Consider the following 21,268-nt stretch of genomic DNA (forward strand, 5'->3'; position numbering starts at 1 on the left):
GTTAAGGATGATGTAAAATGTGACCTCCAATCATTTTCTACTTGTGTTCCCATTATTTGCATGGCTTCCAATGGGAGTGCAATGGGACTATTTGTAAACGAGGGATTTAACTCCAATTAACTCACTTACTACTCACCTAAGGTTCCAACACGACCATCATTTGTAGACAGGGGGGCTGAGCTCGGAATGTTGCTGACGGTCGTGGCGGTCGTTTGGCATCCGTCATGGTCATGGGTTACTAGAAAGAATGCTTTATTGGAGGAAAAATTTAACAAAACAAAAAAGCAGATTCTTTTCTGTCTTGACTTCGATTGAAGTTGTCATGAGAAAGGATGTTGCTGAAGATAAAGAGCGTAGATAAAGCGGAGGAAGGGAAGTTGGAAAGACAGGAGATGTTTATGTCCACACGATGACACTCTCGAAGCTGGAGCCAGCAGTCTTGTCAGAAAGTGCACACTACCATAACGAACAATTTACGCGGGAACTATTTCATCTTGGCCAATGTATAGTCATCACCACTGAAAAGCAGAAGTTACATCTGCGCACGGCCCCACTACGAGCGCTCGCGTCTGGACGTGATCTCTCGAGGACTATTCCTATTTGCACACGGTCCTTCGATGAATGCTACCCAGAGTAAAATCTGTCCAATCGACGTATTTAGTACATACCTTTACGTTCCTTCGTTATCATATCCACCCAATAATTCCCGTATGGATGCCTAATTATCTGTCTGTTAGTTTGCCATTTTGTTCTGTTCTTTTCTTAGTTTTATTCATCCCTTCCTTTATTTCTTCTTACATTCCTTTCTTTTTTGGGGGTTCCTCTTTTTGTTTTGTGAATATATCGTCATTCACTCCTTCCATAATTAGTGCGGTTTTTTTTTCATTTCATGCGGAGTGCCCAGAAATTTTCAGTCTGTTATTGTTTCACAGAATGCGTTTTGGCCCTTGAGAGGGTAAAAGAATAAAGTATCTTGTATCTTGGCATCGTCAAAATGATTTATCTGTCTATCTTCTCCTCGGTGCTGGCTGAGAAAAATGTAGAGGCCACAAAGGGGAGAGAAGGCGGAGACGAAAATGAGAGAGACAGCTAGCAGGGGAGAGCATTTTCCGGGAAACAGAAAGCCTGCGGGATACAGCCGTTAAAAGACAGCGTCCCGATTCATAAGAAACCACGGAATTAGTCGTTTCTTCTCGATGACGGAACGATGTCGCAACTCTGCGCATGCGTGATCGTCTTGTTGGCCCAGATACATTTAACATGGGGTGACTGAGGACTGGAGGGAGAGAGGAGAGGGGGGCTGGTCATGCAGCCTATGATTTGGGTTGGTGGGGCGACTAGTACAGACAGAATGGAATACACCTCGAATACATTATTCCTCCGTCCATCGAGTTTTTCTCAAACGCCTGCAGTATCGCCGCGACATGAGCTTGTCCGAACTCCTAATTCCTCGGTTTTCCATAGTTGCCAATGTTTTTAATTCCATAAACAGTTTGTTGATGTTTCTAATCGAAGTAGACTGGTCTTGCCAGTAACAGCAACTACTCATCTCTTGTTATCGGATAAATCGCTAACATGGAAACGGTGCAGAGAAATATCATACTCATCAGAACCTGCCAGTTGCAAAGTACCTGCCTGCAATTTAGCTCACGAACGGGCGGTGACAAATGATAACAGAAACACTCCCACGTACACACACACAAACACACACGTGCACTCACGCACGCACACACACACAATATCCCCTGAAGCTTTCGTTTTGGCGCCAGAATAACGCCGGTTTCTTTTCTTGCCGATGGTAACAGCAGAGCTCCGCCAAGAAAAACATTCCCTGGAGCGGTGTCCAGCGCGCATCTCCTGTGCGCAGCCACGACTACCGCGTCCCGAATGTCGTGGGAAGGCGGCCGCGAGTTGCTGATGGTGATGCTCCACGCAGCTCTCCTCCGCCGATCTCATCAGCGTGCGGCAGTCTTTGTGCTCCTGCTTTTGTCCAACTCATCTACTGAGCAGATGTTTTGGTTTACCTTTTATTTCACTGCGGCTTATTTTTAGGATGGTGTAGGATGCCAAAGATAGAGGCTACAAAAGGGGGATGGTGCCAGAGAGAAAATGAAAAAAGGGGGGACGGAGTGGAGAAGGTGGTCAGTAAGGTTTACTCTGACAAATTTTTGGCAAGTGACGATTGAAAGATTGCACGAACCATCGCTTCTAGAATCTAAGAGGAAGGTGTTTGCAATAATTATCGCAATTATTCAGACAAAGAATTCTTCAGAATTGTTGTCATGTTGCATATCTGGAATGCACTTGAACCATCCGGCATGGAAAAAGGCTGTAGGCTTTTGTTTTTAATATTATTACACTGATCGGCATCCATCATCGTGTGAGCAGTTATCATGTATCTGATGCACAGTTTCCATCTCGACACAGTGACTTGTGATCATCAATGGTTGTTTGTTTCACGCAGTGCCAGTAACATGGAAGGTGGTATCAAGACACCAAGTCATCAAAAACTGAAGTACCTCTTTAATCGACTAATGGCACTGTGTAGAGTTTTGTCCTGTGCGAAACCTCCGCCACCATTTCTAAATTCAAACGTTTTAGTTAAGAAAACATCCCAGTGTACAATCGATGCCCTCGGCTCTCACCTACCCGGCATTGATCTTGCATCGTGATGTGTACATACGGCATCCTAAACATACAGGTGAAACAAACAATCTGTGGAGGCTGTCACTTTTAGTCCTTTCTGGCACTGACCACTTTGCAAAACAAACAATAGTCGGGTTTTCGGGGTTTAATAAGCACAATACAACCTGAATTTTTTAATTTCTTTTTCTTAAACATTTGCATGAAAGAAAAATCATTCATAAAAAGTCGCGTGGTCTGACTATTCCAACCACTCGCATCATATATGCCTGCCCTTAGCTGTGTCCTCTGGTAATGAGTTTCTGTAATATGGAATCACTTCCGTACAACATGAACGTTTCAATGATCTTGGCTCAAACGCTAGTGCAATTTTTCTTTTTTCTTTCTTCCCTTCTTTCTTCACCTAATAGTACATTAAAAATCCATTTATGTGAAAAGTTGCCTGATGAACGTTAAAAAGAAACAAACAAATAAATTAAGGTAACAGCAAAACGATGTTCACTTTAAGGATAAACTTTGTGGAGAATTAAAAAAGTAAAAATTAAAAAACCAAGAAACGACGTGAACTAATTTTAAGACACATTTAACGTACGGCACTCGTAACCTCGGCTGACCTGCAACATCAGTTCAAGCACGTGAGGATGGATTCCTCGGATGATCGGGTTAAGATTCCAGGTATGACGCAACTCGGAGCGTGACCTCCAGTCGGGTATACCTGCAGCTCGCCGCCTGCTCTCCGAATTCCCAGAATGCACGAGGATGAGAGGAACTGAAGCGCACCGGTCCGCCTGAGTGGAGATGTGTGGGTAGACGGGCATTTGCTAGAGAGCTGACGTCCACTGCTGATAAACCTCTGTGGAACTGGAACAGACATTAACCGGGTGCTGAAGTAACCGTTCAACAACGGGTACCTAAACTAAAAGTTGTTTGCTGCTTCTACAGTTAAGTTTTGCTAGACCTAGTGATGAAACCACAACTCCAGTAGGCTGGGAGTGTGATGCGAAAAGAAACCAGAGAACCTGAAAGGGGAAAAAAAAACTACTGCTAACCGTGTAAATGCATATTTCATTGGGAAACAAAACGTTTTTGCTTTGAGTCGAGTTTTGAGATTCTCACCGGTCTGCTTTACCTGTGAGCTGCCAAGCCAGCCCCTGTTCGGGTGTTGTGGTACAGCTGTACCAGCTTCCCGAAATTATTAAGGGTATATTAAGGATATATTTTCTGGCTCTGATACAGCTGCACCCTCGTGACGCAGAGGCTCGGCAGAGAGCGTTACTCGCTGCCCGAGTTCATGAGGTGTTTTTTTTCCTCCCCTCGCTCTGACGTCACGAGTTGCTGTTGATACAACTGATGTGTTTCACACCTGCGTGCAATGAGTTCTCTCCACCTCAGAAAATTATGACACGCTCGCGCACGCATAAACTTTGCTCACTATTTTTGCGTGAGAGCGTGTCTACGTGTGTGTGTGTGTGTCCGTATGTCTGCGCACGCGTTTGCACTTATGCAAGTAATTATGCGTATGTGCGTGTTTGTTTATGTGTTTGTGTGTTCGTGCGCGGGTTTGTATATGTGTGACCCTTGAGTGTATGTGTAATTTACAACCATAAGATAACGAATACCGAACACACACACATACACACTCGAGGTCTGACTACAAACTTTGGTACGTTGATGCCAACAGCCTGAGCTGCACAGTGACTTCCGGAGATGTTGTTTAGTTGACATCTTGTCCTTAGAGTCCTTGAGACCTTTCGCAAGTTTTCTTTCACACATGCACGCAAGTATATATATACACACAGAATCAAGCGCATGATAGCACAGGAAGCAAACAAACACGAACAGTAAGAACGAAGAAAAGATAAATAAGAACAGTTCAATCTTCTGCAAATTCTTGGGGAGCGTTCATTCTCTATAGTAAGTCTTAAAAATATTTCGACAATCGAACTCTCTTGTTATGCCCTGACAACTTTGCTTCTTTCAGCAAGTCTTTGATCAGAATTAATTGTCTCTGAAAACCTTATTGTCTTAATAACTTGTGTGTATGTATGTGTGTGTGTGTGTCAGTGGGTGGGTTGGGGTTTGTGGTATGTCTTTTGTTATGGTTGGAACTTGAAATGTTTTTGATAATATGGGCTGTTAATGTGTTGATTCTTAAAGCTTATATGATGTGTGATGTAGACATTTGGTGTACCTTTTTTTTAATCCCGTTTAGTCGTATGTTCGATTCAATATTCACTCCAATATTGGAGAGTGAAATGTTAATGTTAATGAAAATTTTCTTTACATGAACATCTGTTACATTTATGAAAATAAATTAGTGTGTTGTTTTATCTTAAAATTTGAAATGTTAGTGGCCAAAGCAGAAGATTGCAATAAAAACATTTTTTATTCTTATACCGCGGTGTTCGCTGGGTCCGACATGCTGGCTCAGAGCTTGCGGCTTTGGTTTCTTTTCCACCCTTTCCTCGAAGGAGAACTGATTTAATCAAAGACCTTATCTCCTGGCCTGTCTCGACTTCTCTCATCTTTTCGGGGGTCTTCTCTCAGCCCCTCTTCGGATTATAGTTCACTCTTTTTGGCTTCTCTAGCCTCTCTCGGTTTATCTCGGCATCCCTCGGGATCGTTCGGTCTCTCTCGGTTTCGCTCGGCACTACTCGGCGCTATCCACCGGCGACTGCTTTTGAACTTCCCCCTTGAATCTGGAAAATTACTTTTTGCACTCTTTGTTCTGAGGCTGCAGTTCCAAACATACACGTACTGATGCTCATGTCTTGTGACATGTCATCTGCACTGACATACTGTCACCTATCGTCTGTACTCACTGACACTGTATTTCTGGGTTGCCGTCTGTACTCAACTTCCCTTCCCTACCCTTTCTACTTCTGTCTCAAGACTCAACCAAGTGACTTCAACTGAAGCTTTTAATCCTCCGATCGGCAGTTGTACTGACGTGTACCCTGGCATCCACTGGGGAACATCTTGCGGGCTGTTGCCTATCCAGATGTTAAGCCTGTCTCACTGGCTGACCCTGAACACCTCAGATTTGTTGTGTGCAGTCTGCTAGTAAGGTTTACATACCCTCTGCCATTTCAAGACACTGGGTGAGGATGTGTGTGTGTGAGAGTGTGTGTGTGCGCGCGCATGTTTGCCCACTTGCCACCCTGGCCTACTCTTTATTTCAGTGTTCTCTTGACTCTCATCTTTGACTTCTTCTCCAAGCTTCCTGTTCCCTCATGAACTGTCCTGATTTTACTCATGGCTTTCTGTCCTTTCACACTCTTCCTAACTCTTTGTTGTTCGTGCTATCTCTCTTTTTCTTCTGTCTTAGCCTTTTCCATGCACTTCTGTTACCCTCCTCCATTCCTTCCCCCTCCAACATTTTGCCTGCATGTCTTATTCCATTCCACATCTCCCCACAGACCTTCTGTCTGTTCTGCCGTTTTCTTCCTGGCTAACTGTCATTTTCAACTTCACATCATGGATTCACGAAGAATACAAGGCACGCACACAAAAATGGAGTTTGTGTGATTTCCCTACCACATGTACTTGAAATTCTCTTAACTTTCTGATCTCTAGGCTTCCGTAAAATGAAAACACAAATACCCTACTGTTCAGAGCTAGGAGAGGCCCTCAATCCCACAATTGTTTGTGCAGCCGAAGTTTTTCATTCTCTCATATCTGCAAGATTTGTTTGGATAGTGGCTATGTCCAAAGATGACCTTTGTCCCCATCTTCCTCTAACCCTGATCCTCCATTAAGATGGTGAACAATGTACTTGCAGGAAGTCGCTGTCTTCTAATCTTACGGTTCTTTTTAATCAAACCGAACTCTCATTGTAAGTGGAACAAAAACGCTGTTATGTTTCTATATTTGTGTGATACTGTCCCATACAAGCACTAAGTTATTATTGTTATTATTATTATTATTATTATTATTATTATTATTATTATTATTATTATTATTATTATTATTATTGATGAGATTACTTAATCAACATTATCCTCTTCTTCTTCATCATCATCCAACGGTCTCGTGTAATGAAAGCACATGACAGAAATAAGCTACACACAGTCGTGCTATGTTCCCCACCAAAAGAAATGATGGAGCTGGCCAATGAATCCACAATAAAAGGAAAATGTCTGTCGTGCATTCCAGAAATAAAATCTCTGCACCAGAATCCATTAACAACGGGAGCGGAAGCCAATGCTGTTACATCGTTACACTCGTGGCTTTCAAGTCTGTATATCTTTTTCTTCCATTCCCCGTTTCGTATAAAACCTCCTCCTTGCAAGTCATCATGAGAGTCATGTACGCCTTTCTCTGTGTTCGGCTTTCTGCAATGGGGGTGGAGAGTGTGTCGGGGTTAAAAGCAGAAATGTCAATCTCGCCTGTTGTAACTCTCAGGCTGTAACCCATTTTCTTTTTTTTTTTCCTAGAAATAAAAAAGCTCTGTCATTTTTCACGGCCGAACATCAGGATCCAAATGTCTGTGCTGCTTTTTTCCTGAGAGAAGAACATTTGCACCACCAGTGCGAGGAAAGACAAACTGCGGCAGGCTAAAGTGACATCAGGGTCACAATGACGAGGTTAATTCTCACTCCTTCGAAAAAAGTAGTTCTTAAAAACATCTTCCCTCAGCCTGTTGTTTTTTTAAGTGTGTAACTCCGGGAGCCTCCACAGCTCAAGGTACAGATATTCCCCCAAGCGCTAGCTGGGATGGTGATGCCAAGCAGTCAGCTGATGATACTTGATGGTCCTCTTAGCAGACTGCTTGGTGTTAACCATCCAGGTCAGAGCCTAGACCAGTTCTTCATGTTGTCCTACCAATCCGCTGTATATATCTTAGTATGCGACACTATTAACGCCAGTGGGTAAAGAAGACATCTTGTGACCAAGAGTCTGTCAAATACTTTATCATTATACGGGGACAAGATCTGTTCCTTCTGCACCATCAGACTTTACAGTAGCGTTCAAAGGTTTGTGTTATTGTGCAGCTACAGGATTAAAGTATTTTTTCTTTTCCTTCTTCTTCTTCTCCTCTAATTAAATCGTCATTCTGTTGCAAACAAGTTTATGAAATTCTCATTTTTCGCCCGTCGTCTAGTCGTCTGGCACTTGACCATACAAAATGACTTGTAAATGAATTTTACTAATTTTGGAGAACGGCGTCCCTCCCAGTCTGCTTGACCTTTCTGGACTTGGTTGTGAACGGTTCTTTTGCACACAAGGCTCGGTTCCAGACATACGAGAAAATACGTACTTGAGACTTCAATGTTCCTTCTTCTCACATTGTTCTCTTCCACTCTCTTCCCTGTATAAAAGGTGCAATTTAGCTCGGGTATTCAGCAAGGATCGAGCGGCCATGAAGAGAACCGCCATCATGCATGCCGCAACTGTTGCACAAGCTTGGAAGGCGTTTGAATCAATCACACGTACATGAACATTTTTCCTGATTGTCTGAGCCGCTTGCGAACTTCAGAAGGCGGGGAAGATGAAGCTCATTTGTCTGATGAACAAAATCAATGTACGTGTGAGTCTGACTCGGGTGGTGGTGGTGATGAGGAGGGAGAAATTGCCACGAAACACTCGTTATCCGTGGTCGGAGCTGCTTCCTGTGCGACTGTCAAGGGGTGGGCGAACTGATGAAGTGGGATGAGGGGTGGGGATGGAGAAAGTGCGCAACGGGTATTTTGCAGTTTTTAACAGAACATTTCAGATTGTTTGGAAAGAAATCTGCTTTAGAAGTTTGTTCTTTTCGAAAACAACAGGAAAATTAATGACCGTAATTATGAACCAGAGGTATGTGAGTGCCCTGGTGTTTGCTTTACCTCCACTCAGTCCCTACCCATAAAATATTTTGTAGCCTTTGGGATAGCCGAGCGGTTATAGCACTGACATCAAAGCAACGACGCAGTGGTTCGTTACCGGTGTCGTGCAGTGAACTTCCCGTAGGTTAATTAGTACGGATTAGTTACATGATTCCAAAGATTTTGGGGAAGGTAGGACATTAAGTGAGAGAAGATAGGTACCTATCCCACACACAAATCATGCCGTGTTTTATTTTTTTTGCAGGCTCCTGCTCTGTCTACCTCTGAACTTCTTTTCACCTACATCCATGCCAGACTTTTCTGTCTGATGACCCTATTCTTGTCACCAGTACAACATATTACTGGAGTTTTAGTTCACGTGCTGCAAAACAGTGGAACTCTCCTCCCTTCCATATCCACCATACAATCCTCTAAACGAGCACTAAAAACACATCATTTCCACGAGCTTTACTTCTTACACCAATCAACATAATTGTCAATATTTGTGATTGGAGTCGGTTGACTACTCCGCCTGCTCACTCTGCAGATGTATAATACTCTTCATCCTTACTGTTTGATCCCTGGCTCCCTTTTGTGTTTTCTATGTTTGTCTTTTGTTAATTGTCTGTATATATGTTTTTTCTTCCGTCCTTCCTATTCTGTCCACGTTTCCTACTAAAGCGCTAAGTGCATGCTCCTTCGTAAGCGTGATTATGCGCTTTATTAATCACACATTTTTATTATTATTATTATTATTGGTCTCCCTGCTCTAGCTAGCGTTGAATCGGTTACCTTCAACTCTGCAATCAAGAACTACCATTATAGTACGGTGCCTAACTGTAACAGGAACTGCACAAAAAGTCATTTGCAAAGCTTCGTTTATATTTCATAATTTCGGGGATTGCGAAGGGCATCCTGGGAACAAACAGACGTGTTCATCTGGGAAATCACTGGCGCGTGACCACAAGCGCGGCTCACACATGGCGCCAGCTACACGAGTTCTGCTTTGTGAAAGCGTTAATATCTATTATTGCCCTCGAGGAAATTTGTCTCCATATTATTTTAGCAGATATCGAAATAACACAGATGCCATAACTCAGGTGCCATAACTCAGGTACACATTTTATTATTCACCACAGGTGCAATATTAATTGACAAGGCCTTACGGCAAGGTTTTTCCAGCAGGGGAAGGTATAGTGTTTGATGGAAATGTGGCCGTGATGGGAAAAGCCAGAAAGAAAGAGTTTGTTGTATGTGTGTGCGTGTGCTTGCGTGCGTGAGTGAGTGTGTGTGTGAGAGAGAGACGGGATGAATGACAAAGAAGAGAGAAGCCTAAGTCAATCGAGATGGTAAACAAGACTTACGCCATAACAACTTTTAATAATCTTCATGCAAGTTTCAGGCCGACCATTGTTTCTTTCTTTATTTCTGTACCCTTGCTGACTCATAAGCAGCTCTTGTTGAGTCTTCAAAAAAACAGGAAACATAACACGGGTTCTTGCAGATATCTAAACTTATATCTTTTATTATTTAGGTAACAGTTCTCTTCTCCCCGTCCCACCTTCTTTGAGGTAGACGACAACAGAAACCACATATAAGAATAATAATTTTTTTAAACAATTCCACGAAAAACCGTGTATAAAATGGCTGCTTGCGACATCAACTGCTACAGCGTCAGGTGCTTATGCTGATTAAGGGAGTGGCCACATCACGAGTGCAGGTGCACGCAGGGTTCACGTGATGACAATGCAAGAACAGACGACTCTATTGATTGTGTCCTCACGATCCACTACTTCCATTATTTGCACTTCGTAGTAACAGACCATACACCTTTGCTTTCAGCGGACTGCGAATTTTTGTAAAAGAGATTTAAAGAGCAAAGCAAAGACAGTGGATTGATGGTGAAGCGGTCTTTCTAAATATTCTGTGCAAACCAGTGAGGAGTATACATGGAGTATATGAGGAGTATATGAGTCTACACTCAGTATACACTAATACAGTATACACTCAGACAGACAACGCCTCACACAAAATGGCATCTTGCCAGGCTCATGGTACATGCATTTTATGTTGAATTTCTTGGTCTAGCTTCTGATATGATTTTCCGTCGTAAGTAGGTAAAGATACCCGGGTAGGCAAGTAATATAGGGTGTGCATTGATCGAAGCTGAGAAGGTAAAGACAGATTGGTGAGTTGAATATTTTGAAGGCAGGAATCTACGTCTTAAGTCTTTGAGTTGAGTGCATTGGAAAAAGTAGGTGTTGGCCTTCTGAAAATCTATAAAAGCTAGGTATTTTTTTTTTGGTATTGCGATAAGTGCTGTTGTGCCACGGCGTATATCGTAAAGATATGGTCAATCAGTGTCTTTAAAAAAAACGGTTCTGTGGTGGATGAATAGTGGCTTCTGATCATGATGATGGAAAAAGACCTGAAGTAAATATGTCAGTGGATCTTGTCCCTTTTGGCACGGCAGTCAGGCCAGACGTTTGTCTCTATGGACCCCGGCACCTCAGAGTTCTGAGATTCTTTGATCACTGATGGGTGATAACTCCTTATTCCGCTGGGCAATCTACAATCCTTCTCCTGCAATCAAGACTTCTTTTCTAAGCTGGCCACGACGAGACTGGGTCCTGAGAGATTAGTAAAAAGGTTATTATGCAGACTATCGTCTGAAAAACATCAGGCATTCCATCATTTGCGAGACGACGCCAGACTGGCTGTGCATTTCCGTTTACGCATGCGTGCGAGCGCCAGTGATTCTTCCGTTTGTGTCATATACATATATGTCCGTGCGTGAGCAGGCTTCTTATATCTCGGGTGTATTAGGATTTCACTCTTGCACGCGTTCTTTTCCATATATAACTATAGAGCAATTGTTTCTTACCTCCATCAACACTTTAGTCATTCATTTTATTCTCGTGTACTGTTCTCTCTTTTTTTTTCGCTTATCGTGTGATTAAGATGTCTAAACCAGCACTATCTTCTGCCATTTATTTTTGGAAGTCGTATTCCTGTAGAACCGAAATAGCTGTTGGCTGTGGTTAACTGTGGAGGAGGAAGTGTGAGCAAATTGTGCAACATTATGAAGGGCTGTTGGATCAATTTGAGTGGCGGACGGCGCTAAACCTCTCAAAAAGCATCTGCAAAGAATTTGTGAGTAAACCCCAAAGTAGGATGCCATGCAGATAGGTTATCGCATCACAGTTAATTAGCAGTGCGGTCTTTATTCTTTCATTCTATTTTTGGATATCCGTGAGAAAACAGAAGGAGAGAGAATTTTTGCGTAACGGAAACATTTATGCGTGCACACGTGCGTGTATCGTTAAAAATGCAATGGTGTTAGGAGCGAGTGAAGGGGGTGGGAGTGTAGGATGGTTTGACAACAGAAGAGAGCGGAGTATGCACCCACTTATTCTTCTCTCAACCCACCTATTCTTTCTCTCAGTCTCTCTCTCTCTCAAACACACACACATATATGATGCTATCTCAAAAATGGTCCACCCAGTTTTCTCTTCCACTGGCGCATCCAACTGCTGCTGACTTTGGATTGGCTGTCGAGGGTCTGACGTCACGCGGAGGTGGTTTCGCACTCCACCTAGAAATTAATTTTGGCTTTGCCGGTGCTATTTCAGAAATGTTACTCAGCCAATGTTTATGTGACTTGTTGGTGGTCTGCTCGTGCAGACGAGAGTTAACGGTCACGTGTGTACAGACGGAGCATCGGACCGACAACTCCTGCTTGACGAACCAGAAATTATGGGTGCACAGCCTGGTCTGTCCTGTTTAGAATTTCTAAAGAATTGTTTGTTTTATGTATACTTATATGCTTTTTTGTGTGTGTATGTGTGTGTTAAGTGAGTGTGAGAGAAGAGTTTCAGAGGTGTGTCTGAATAAGCGAGAAAGAGAGAGCGCGTGTTTGTGAGAGAGAGAGACTGTAGAAGACAGATGCAGAAAACATATGCAGAGAACAATTGTATTTCCTGTACTCTTGCAGTTTCATTAATAGCAAAGGTTCAGTGCCCGCCATTAACAAGTACATTCGCATAAGAAAAATTGCAACAAATCTCTAAAGTGAGATACACCTTCAAAAGATTTTCTGACTTTTAAGCGAATAATGCACCCTTTAATCGGGCAATATAAGAAAATATAGATATCCGTCGGATATTAAGCACGACAGCTGGTCGTAGAAAGTAAGCCAAGACAGGTAAAAGCGAGTTTGATGTGGTTGAAAGTTTAACGATGCATTAAACATTGAGTGATAACAGGGTTACTGTGCTCCTACACCTGGCCCCTGGTGCACTACAGGTGTCTTGTGGTCAATAAACCTGGAGTATGCGCGTGTTTGTTGGTTTGTGTGAAGTTGAGTATATGTGTGTGTGTTTTTGTGTGTGTGTGTGTGATATTAATCGTTATCATCTTTTACTATTCCCCCTTTCCTTCTTCTCTTCCTCTGGTGATAAGCAAAACAACAAAAAATACCTGACAGGTGCACATCCCCAACTTAAAGTGCACGTCACCTAACACCAAGTCCTGCAACTTTTTCAGTAGCTTCCGATGTGTCCTGAGGTAAAGTAACACAACCGAGTGGGGTGGACAGCACTTGAGAACTATGTGGGAAGGATGAGGAGCAAATGTACTTAAAGGTGTTTGAACAGTGGCCAGTGTGCTTCAGGGTTGTGAAGAGACTCGTATATATGAGGGGAGAAGCAGGGTTTTCGTTGGGGGAAAATCAGACCATATGTATATGGTGAGAAAGGGTTGAGAAGTGGGTTTGATGTGAGAGTGGGTTGCGTCTGTGGCAAGTGGGGATCGGAGATGTGTGAGGTTGTTTGAAGTGGATTGTTCAGGGATTAGAAGTGGGAAGTTTAATGATAGCAATAAGATGTGGGAATGTCACAAAGGTAGGGGTGGGGATGAATGTGAGAAGGCGATAATCTGAGGCGAGGGGTATATGAGGAATGGGAAGCATCCTCCGTGGGCGCGTATGTCGTGGACTACCTCCTTCCTAAATCAGAAGGAACACAGTGTCAGAGCCTCGGAGGCTGGGCAGAGCGCGTGCATCAATTTCTCCCAGCATCTCAATGCCGTGTGCTTCTAGTTATCGCTGATACACTCACCTGGGGGTTCTTTTTGCGGTTGTCTGGTTTATTTCTAGAAAACTCCAAAAGAAGGCGTTTGTTTACTGCACATGTATGCTTTGTGTGTGTGTGTGCGGGCCAAACCTTTCTTGACGGTATTGTCCATTCCAGCATCTCGCGTGCCTCCAGGGTTTATACAAAAAGTTCTAATACAAGTTTTCTGACTGCTAGCACAGATTGTTGAAATACAAAGCTCGTATATCTATAATTAAATGATATATAATCAACAACATAATTAAATGAAAGATAGAAAGTAGGGACGATTAGAAAAGTTTACCGCAGACAGATCACGTGTGTAGCTAGTAATTTACAAAGCCTGGAGGAATGGATTCTGTGCGTGACGATGTGGATGGATGTTCCGGCCAAGCACTTCTTCCCATTTATCCCCCTTCCCATACCATACATCAAGCTGTTTAAGGACAAAGGAAACAGAAATCACGGGTCACATACTAACTTCAGAAAACTCCTCGGAGGTTCACCCCTCTTTTTTTCTTTTAACCTCGAACATTGCACCGTTGTTGTCGACACACCGAAGCGAAAGACGATTAGACAAGTCAAAACATCGCCGAGCATGTGTTTGGCTTTTGAGCCCAAGCTTCTCTTTGCTCTGGAATGTCGGAGGGTGAGTTTGAGTACAAAGATCAACAGCCCCTTCCCCGCCTTTGTGGGCAAAGTGTAATGATGTGTGCTGAAGAGACACTGGCGGGAAAAGCCACAGGCTGCTTTGCACACCTAACCCTGAAATTCTTCAGAAAAATGGAAGGATTTTGACTTGCTTTTTATTAAAGAGAATTATTTTTCTCCAATTTCTTCTTCTAATACTTCTTTCTTCGTTTTCTTTTACCTGGTTCAGTAGTTAATGAAACGAAGGAAGATCTTGGCCGCAGGGCAACATGGGAGCATCAAGGCCATGTATCTTGTCTTAGTTGTTATGATGATGTAGAGCCCCGGATGTTGGTATAGCTTCATTTCATTCCCACAGTTAACTCTTATTTTTTGGTGTTCTGTGTTGAACACTCCGGGTATGTTGACAAATTGTTGGACATCTGTAAAATTAAAATATTTCACAATGCTACAAAACTTCCTATTTTTTATCTTATGTAAAGGTAACTTCCGGTTGTCAGTCTTCAATAAAGGCTTGAATGATGCACGGCATTTGTAAGTGTCCCATCATCGCGCGTGCAGTATGTGAGTTCTGAAATCACTTATCACACGAAAAGCTTAGCACACGGTGTTCTCTCTATCTTTCTCCTGTCTATCAAACCCATTTTTCAATCATTCAGACCACCAGCTGTTAATCATTTACTCATCAAACCATGCTTTTCTGACTTCACTCGTAGCATTCGAAACATAAATTTTAAATCTCTTGTGGCCCCGATAGTCAGTGTTCTTAGTAATGACTCGCAGTTTGACAAAAACAAGAAATTTTAGTCTCGCAAGAATTAATAGAAAAATTAATCTTTCTTGGTAAAGCATACAATAAGTCAGCGTAGGAAGGCGAAATTTTTTTAAATTTGCCTTGGGAACCTTGTTAAATGTGGGAGATAGTAGGTCTCGTCCTTCTGTAATCAGTACAGTCAGGGATTCACATCTGCATAATGGAGAAAAGCAGATTGCTAAAATGTAATTATAAGTGTACAAACAAAACAGTTGTGATGCTTTCAAGGCACGGGGTAGGGGGCTGAGTGGGTGAAGGGGTACTTGCGTGTGGTGTGCACCCTCGGATCCCCGTCTAGAGCATTTTTCTACCTATTATCTGGCGGAGATAATACTCTGAGCAAGTTAATTAGTGCAGTGCCAGTCGAGTGTTTTACGGCACAACACGCTGCATTGGTTTACTTATTGAAAAAAGATCCATAACAAAGCGCGAAGAGTTATCTCCTCTTGTCCTACCTCTTGACCTCTCTGCTGCTTCTCTTCCTTCTGCTGTCATGACAACAACAGCAAAGAAACCTCGCTGTATCTGCGTTTCTTTGAAGTTAAAACAATATGTCTTCTTGCTTCGTTTCACAGCTTGTGGCTGACGTCCCTGAACAATCTCCTGGCTAATACCTCTGAGTCTCTTTTCTAAAAGAAAATGTTTTTTTAAAAAAAGATTGGAGCTTTTTCTCTTGCCAATGATCATCGGCACCCAGCGTACAGTTTTTGCACCCAATTTCTCAAAGCTTCGCGTGTGATTTAATGTACGAACATTAACCACATCCGTTTATTCTGTACTCTCTCTCTAGCTCGCCCCTCACATAATTACTCGCACGTTTCATGTTGCGCTGGGTGTCAACCCCACACGTCAAGGTCCAAGACGATATTGGAACCCGGGGCTGCGTGGAACCGGATTGCACCGGAACGCTTCCAATCGCGCTTGCGCACAAGCTTAACCATGCATGCACGACCACGTGATCTGCCCGACTGCATCTTTGCGGACAGAAGCACGCGAGCAGACCGAACATTTTTCCAGAAAAGCAATCTCCCTCACTTTTTTATCTGTCTTCGATATGGCCTTTGAACCTTGCCAATCGTATGTCTCCATCACGCATCTGGTCTCGCTATTTCCATCCATCCGCAATTTCTTAATTCGAGACCGAAAATAGGAGAGAGAAATATAAAAATGTATAAAATAAATAATATTAAGCTTGTGAACGTGCGTGATTATTATTATCATTGTGGTCTTTATTGTTATTGTTGATGATAGTGGTGTGTTGACAGTGTTTAATATTCTATCATAATAAATAGATCACGTGGTCAAGTTTAAACGGTAGGACAAAGTCCTCACCTGCTTGTCCAACAGGTAAACGGATTGGCAGCTGACCAATTCCGCCTAATATAAGTAGACAGGCCTGACTGTCACCATGGTAACAGTGTCTTAGGCGTTAACCGCCACTAATGCGACTGACAGGTGGGTCCGCGCCCAGTCGTGTGCCGAGTTCCTGCGACGACTGACTCTAGGCGCCTTTGTCAGGCAAACGGCGCTCAGGCAAAGTGGCAACATTGCCCTTTTTTGTTGGGTGGAGGGTTTGTTGGCGCGCAGTAGACAAAGCCTGAGAGAACCTACTCAGCTGGGATCTGACGTAAACTAGGCGTGGGGTGGGATCAGGTATCAGTCGCGAAGGGCGACCAATATTATTGTATTGCATCTTGGCGACACCGCACGTCGATGCCCATCACTCCTCCGAGCGATAATAGATGACAGGATGCTGAAACTTCATGTCAGTTACTCCTTTGCAAAAAGAGAAAAGCAAAGAAGACAGGAGGAAGAAGAGGTGGAGAAGGGGATTAGATTCAATGACTTCAGGGTCTTGATGTATAGGCGACGGTCAACATCAGTAGTAACAGATGTATGTAAAGCACATCTTTCTTCCTCTTCTTTGTGTTTAGACACGATCGTGTTCTAGAAAACACGTGTAGCATCGCGATTTAAAACAAAATCGAGCTCAGTGGAATGTTCAGACCCAGTATGTGTTTATTGATTGTGTTTTCACTTACATCATGTCTTGTGATGTGTTGCAGATTAAGGTGCTCGTGTGCGTTCAGTTCTTCAAGGTTGGTGAAATCGACACACTCAAGGAGCAGTACACAGCTGACGTCATAGTTCGGGCAAGATGGCGGGAACCTTCTCTCGACGGACAGCTGTCGGAGGTTAGTAGAAAATAATAAAAAATTATAAACTTTGAGCTCCACATGGTGAGAGATTTTGCTTAAACCAAAAGAATCTGTTTTATCTAGTATGTAGATATGTGTGTAGCTATACCCAAACTTTAAATAAAAGTGTCATTTTCTGGTAGTTTATTTGCCTTTTATTCTACCCGTTTTAAAGATGCATAAATAACTATTAACAATTATTTCTGACACTAGCTGTCACATCTCACCTGCACTGCACTGACTTTCCTATCAAATTCTCTCCTGTATGGTGTTTCAAGTGTTCATGTTGCTACTAGAATTACCTTCTCTTAGTACAGTCCATGCATAATCCTTCGTTTGCAAGTATTCTATAGTTGAAAAAATACTTGCAAGCGTAGGTTAATCTCGAACTGTATTCTGATTATGGCTTTGATGTGTTTTCAAGTTACCCAAGCTGTTAATATTTCTGCATTTAGACCTTGGGTCGTCAGACTCTGGGATCAGGCTCACTAATGTCTGGCTTTAGACGAAGAAAACTATTGAGCTGGAATGTGCATCTCTCTGATAACGATGTATGGGATTTCTATTCTTACTAATAGTAGTTTCCATAGAATGTGATAAAGCAGACTTTTCTTGTTCACATATACAGCATGCTCACCACCAGGTTGCGAAGCTTTTCTCATTGTCATACAACGATTGTTATCCTCCTCTCGTTAGTAGGTTTTGGTGTAGTATTCTGTTCTTCTCTGCAAAGAAAGTGCACAATCCACCAGATTTTCTTAGTTTCTTTAACAAAGTTGAGATCTTTAACTCGTTCATATCAAACTTTCAGCTGGCAGTGAGCATCCTGTGAGCTTAGCATATACAGCAATTCTTGAAGAAAATGTGCCCACACGACCGTTTGAAAGAAAAAAAAATATTATTGTTACTATTATTATTATCGAGTGTTTGAGGTCTTAAAAACAATTTCTTTTAGCATCACGAAATGACTTGCTTTGGACTTAAATTCGAAGCAAAATCGAACTATTTCTGAAGAAGTTCACTAGTTTTTTTTTCAAGCGGTCGTTGGGTGTGACACACGTACATGCATCATCTGCACATGTCCTGTGGACAAACAAGTTCTCTTGCAGACACACTGACCGCATGAGAATGCACATGTCATTCTGTCTTCTGTATTTCCGGTTCCTTCCCAGACTTTGGACAAAGGAGAAGCGGAATTATACAGAAATCCGAAATTAGCTGAATCCATGGGCAGCATAAAGGTAGTTAGTTCCTTGCACTACACAATGGCGAGAGGTTCTGGGCTGTATGTAGGCTTCTAGGGAATATTTAGTAAATGGAGAGATGTTTGACAGTCTAAAAGTGAATCACGAAATTTTCAACATTTTGTTTTAATCACTTATTTTAGATGAGCAACGTGCCATCTTCAGCCCGGAATCTCAATAATAATAATAATAATAATAATAATAATAATGTTTCAGTATTAAAATAATATAAAACGATTCACATTCATCGATATATGGATAGAGGGATTTAAACAGACCAAGCAACTAAAACAGCGATTGACGAAAAAAAGACAAATAAATAGAAAGATTCCTTTTTAAAAATCTAATAATAAATGTGATAAGATGCCAAAATATTTAGAGCAGGAGCATCAAAGCAAGTATTTTAATTTCATTTATATTTAAAATTATACATCAACGGAAAGCGTTTACCTAGCAAAAATAATATGGTGAAACATACTTTGTATAGCGAATACATCTTTCTAAACACTTCCAGTGCCTTTTGTAAGAATGAGTTATATAATGAAATAAGACTACCAATTTCTTCATGTTTCTCAAAATTTTAAAAAATATCATAGCATCTAGCTGATGTGAAAAATAAAACGTCTGGATAATATTCAAAGCAGCATGTGGTTAATATTTAAAACATAACAGCTGGTTAGTATTTAAATAGAACGTCTAACACTGAGTAGAAATATTTATATGCAGAAAGAACTTGTCAAATGAAAAGAAGATTATGTCCAGTATCTAGAGCTCAAAGGCACATAAACCAAAAACTGTTCATAGGTATATTAAAAACTGTTTAAAGATTTATTTACAATTTTACTACTGAGTAAATATAGAATACTGGTAAAGAACAATTCAATTAACAGAGTCTCGATTTCTTCCCATAAATGTTTCAGTAATAACTAGTACCTTCGTTCATTTGTGGCTTTTTCGATTCCTTTCGCCATGCCTCTAGTCATTGCTTGCATGATGAATGTGGTTGAGATGGCCATGGTCTTGGCGCCTGCACCTCTTTCACACAGTCGTTCAAAACTCATGCATGCTTTCAATAATTACTTTCTATTTACTAGTCTCTTAAAGCACCAAGCACTTTGCTTTGTTGTATTTCTTGATGAAATAATCGCTTTCTTTAATAATTATGCATATGACTGGTCGGGTACCTATATGAATTGAGAGGTATACCTTTTAGTCCTCCTTATTTTGTTTTGTCGATTTGAATGTGATTATCTGGCCTAAGACACTAAAATGATTAGTCAAAAGTTATAAGCAAAGTGGTTAACCCTAATGGGTCCTTGAAAGTTGCAAAGAGAAGCAGTGTTGGCAGAAGGAGAATTAGGAAGGTTTCTGTTAAGCATTCTGCTTTCAAATACAGCAAGGAGATATGCTGGAACCTGGGAAATACTGGAATCCGAAGCTATACATAGAAAATGCGTACGGAGACCCCAAAGAGAACTTCCGGTACCGGGTCATGTTCAACGAGAAGGGCGAAGCTTTCATCTCCGAGAAGCGAACCATCAAAGGGACTTTTATGGAGAACCTGGAGCTGGATGATTTCCCCTTCGATGTCCAGGTGAGTATATTACTTTCTTGATACGGCAACTTGACTTTTGGGGGTAAATTGTAATTGAATTCCTCTACAGTTCTTTGGCCAGCAGTTTCATGAGCTCTTGGTCATACGTGATATTTTGGTTCTGGTGAAACTTTTCAGTTGAAATGCATTTTTCTTGACCTGCAGGACCTCACAGTGACCGTGGCCAGCGAGTTTCCGTCCACAGAAGTGGAGCTGATTGAGGACTCGGACAACAGACACATGGTCAATAAGCAAAGCTTTGTTGACGAGCAAGAATGGTATTTGTACTGCCATACACAATGTACGAAGTGGGAGCTAAAAATAGACCCCGTCGACGACGCTGCCAAGCGTTCGGCAATTTCCGTGAAGTGTCGGGCAGCGAGGCGACCAGGCTACTTTGTGTGGAACATATTTATTGTCACAGTATGTGTTCATAAATTAAGAGTCTGTTACTTAAGCATTGATTTTACTGTTGGCGTGTATTATTTGACTATTGTCAGGTATATTCAGGTATTATTACAAGACGTGTGAACATTGTATAATAAGTGTAATACCGCGCTACGCAAGCCATTATCATCCCCATCATAATCAGTTATTATTGTCGTTGTTGCTACTAGCCACTACTTGCACTACCTGACTAACTAGTCAGCTACTAACACACCTGTATGGTGTCCATCTGTCGCAGTTTCTCATATGCAGCCTATCGTTCGCGACCTTCTCCGTGGACAAAAGTCTGCCCCAGAATCGCCTGCAGCTGGCCTTCACCTTGATGCTGACCTCAGTGGCCTTTAAGTCGGTGGTCAACCAGAGTTTGCCTCGCATCTCCTACCTCACCTACATGGTCAGTATCTCGTACCTTGTCACGTGACAGTAACATATGAAACAGGACAAAAGCAGAGGTCTATGACTAGACAAAATAGTGCCGTGTCATCGACGCAAAATGTAACATAAAACCCGATAGTGTTTTTCATCAGTTCATCAACAAGGCATAGTTCCAGACGTTAGTGATTGTTGAGCTTGAGGCATTAGGTTGGTTTATTTGTTGGTTTAGTTAGTGGGAAAGTGCTTCCATCTTGAGGCGATTTCGCACTATAGTGTGAGGGGATGGGGAGGAAACCGGAGTACTCAGAGAAAACCTCCGACGCCCATCAGTGCAGACAGGTGTCACATACAGAGAGTGTCCCGAGACGAGATCTGACCCCAAAG

General features: G+C 42.1%; 1 protein-coding gene across 7 annotated transcripts in view; it reads left to right on the forward strand.

The window, feature by feature from the left end:
• The window catches only part of LOC112562932 (cys-loop ligand-gated ion channel-like), a 77,059-nt gene that overhangs the window by 51,073 nt on the left and 4,718 nt on the right, over positions 1-21,268 (forward strand). For 5 of the 7 annotated variants that reach the window (XM_025236680.1, XM_025236592.1, XM_025236923.1 and 2 more), the window contains 5 exons: positions 17,093-17,221; positions 18,397-18,465; positions 19,865-20,062; positions 20,228-20,485; positions 20,748-20,903. In XM_025236680.1, the coding sequence (XP_025092465.1) occupies positions 17,093-17,221; positions 18,397-18,465; positions 19,865-20,062; positions 20,228-20,485; positions 20,748-20,903 (810 nt within the window). Of the gene's footprint in view, positions 1-16,718; positions 16,921-17,092; positions 17,222-18,396; positions 18,466-19,864; positions 20,063-20,227; positions 20,486-20,747; positions 20,904-21,268 lie in introns of those variants that run through there. The other 2 variants (XM_025236763.1, XM_025236847.1) reach the window with 2 other exon arrangements.

This window comes from Pomacea canaliculata, linkage group LG1 (genome assembly GCF_003073045.1).
Source record: "Pomacea canaliculata isolate SZHN2017 linkage group LG1, ASM307304v1, whole genome shotgun sequence".
NCBI classification, from domain to species: Eukaryota; Metazoa; Mollusca; class Gastropoda; order Architaenioglossa; family Ampullariidae; genus Pomacea; species Pomacea canaliculata.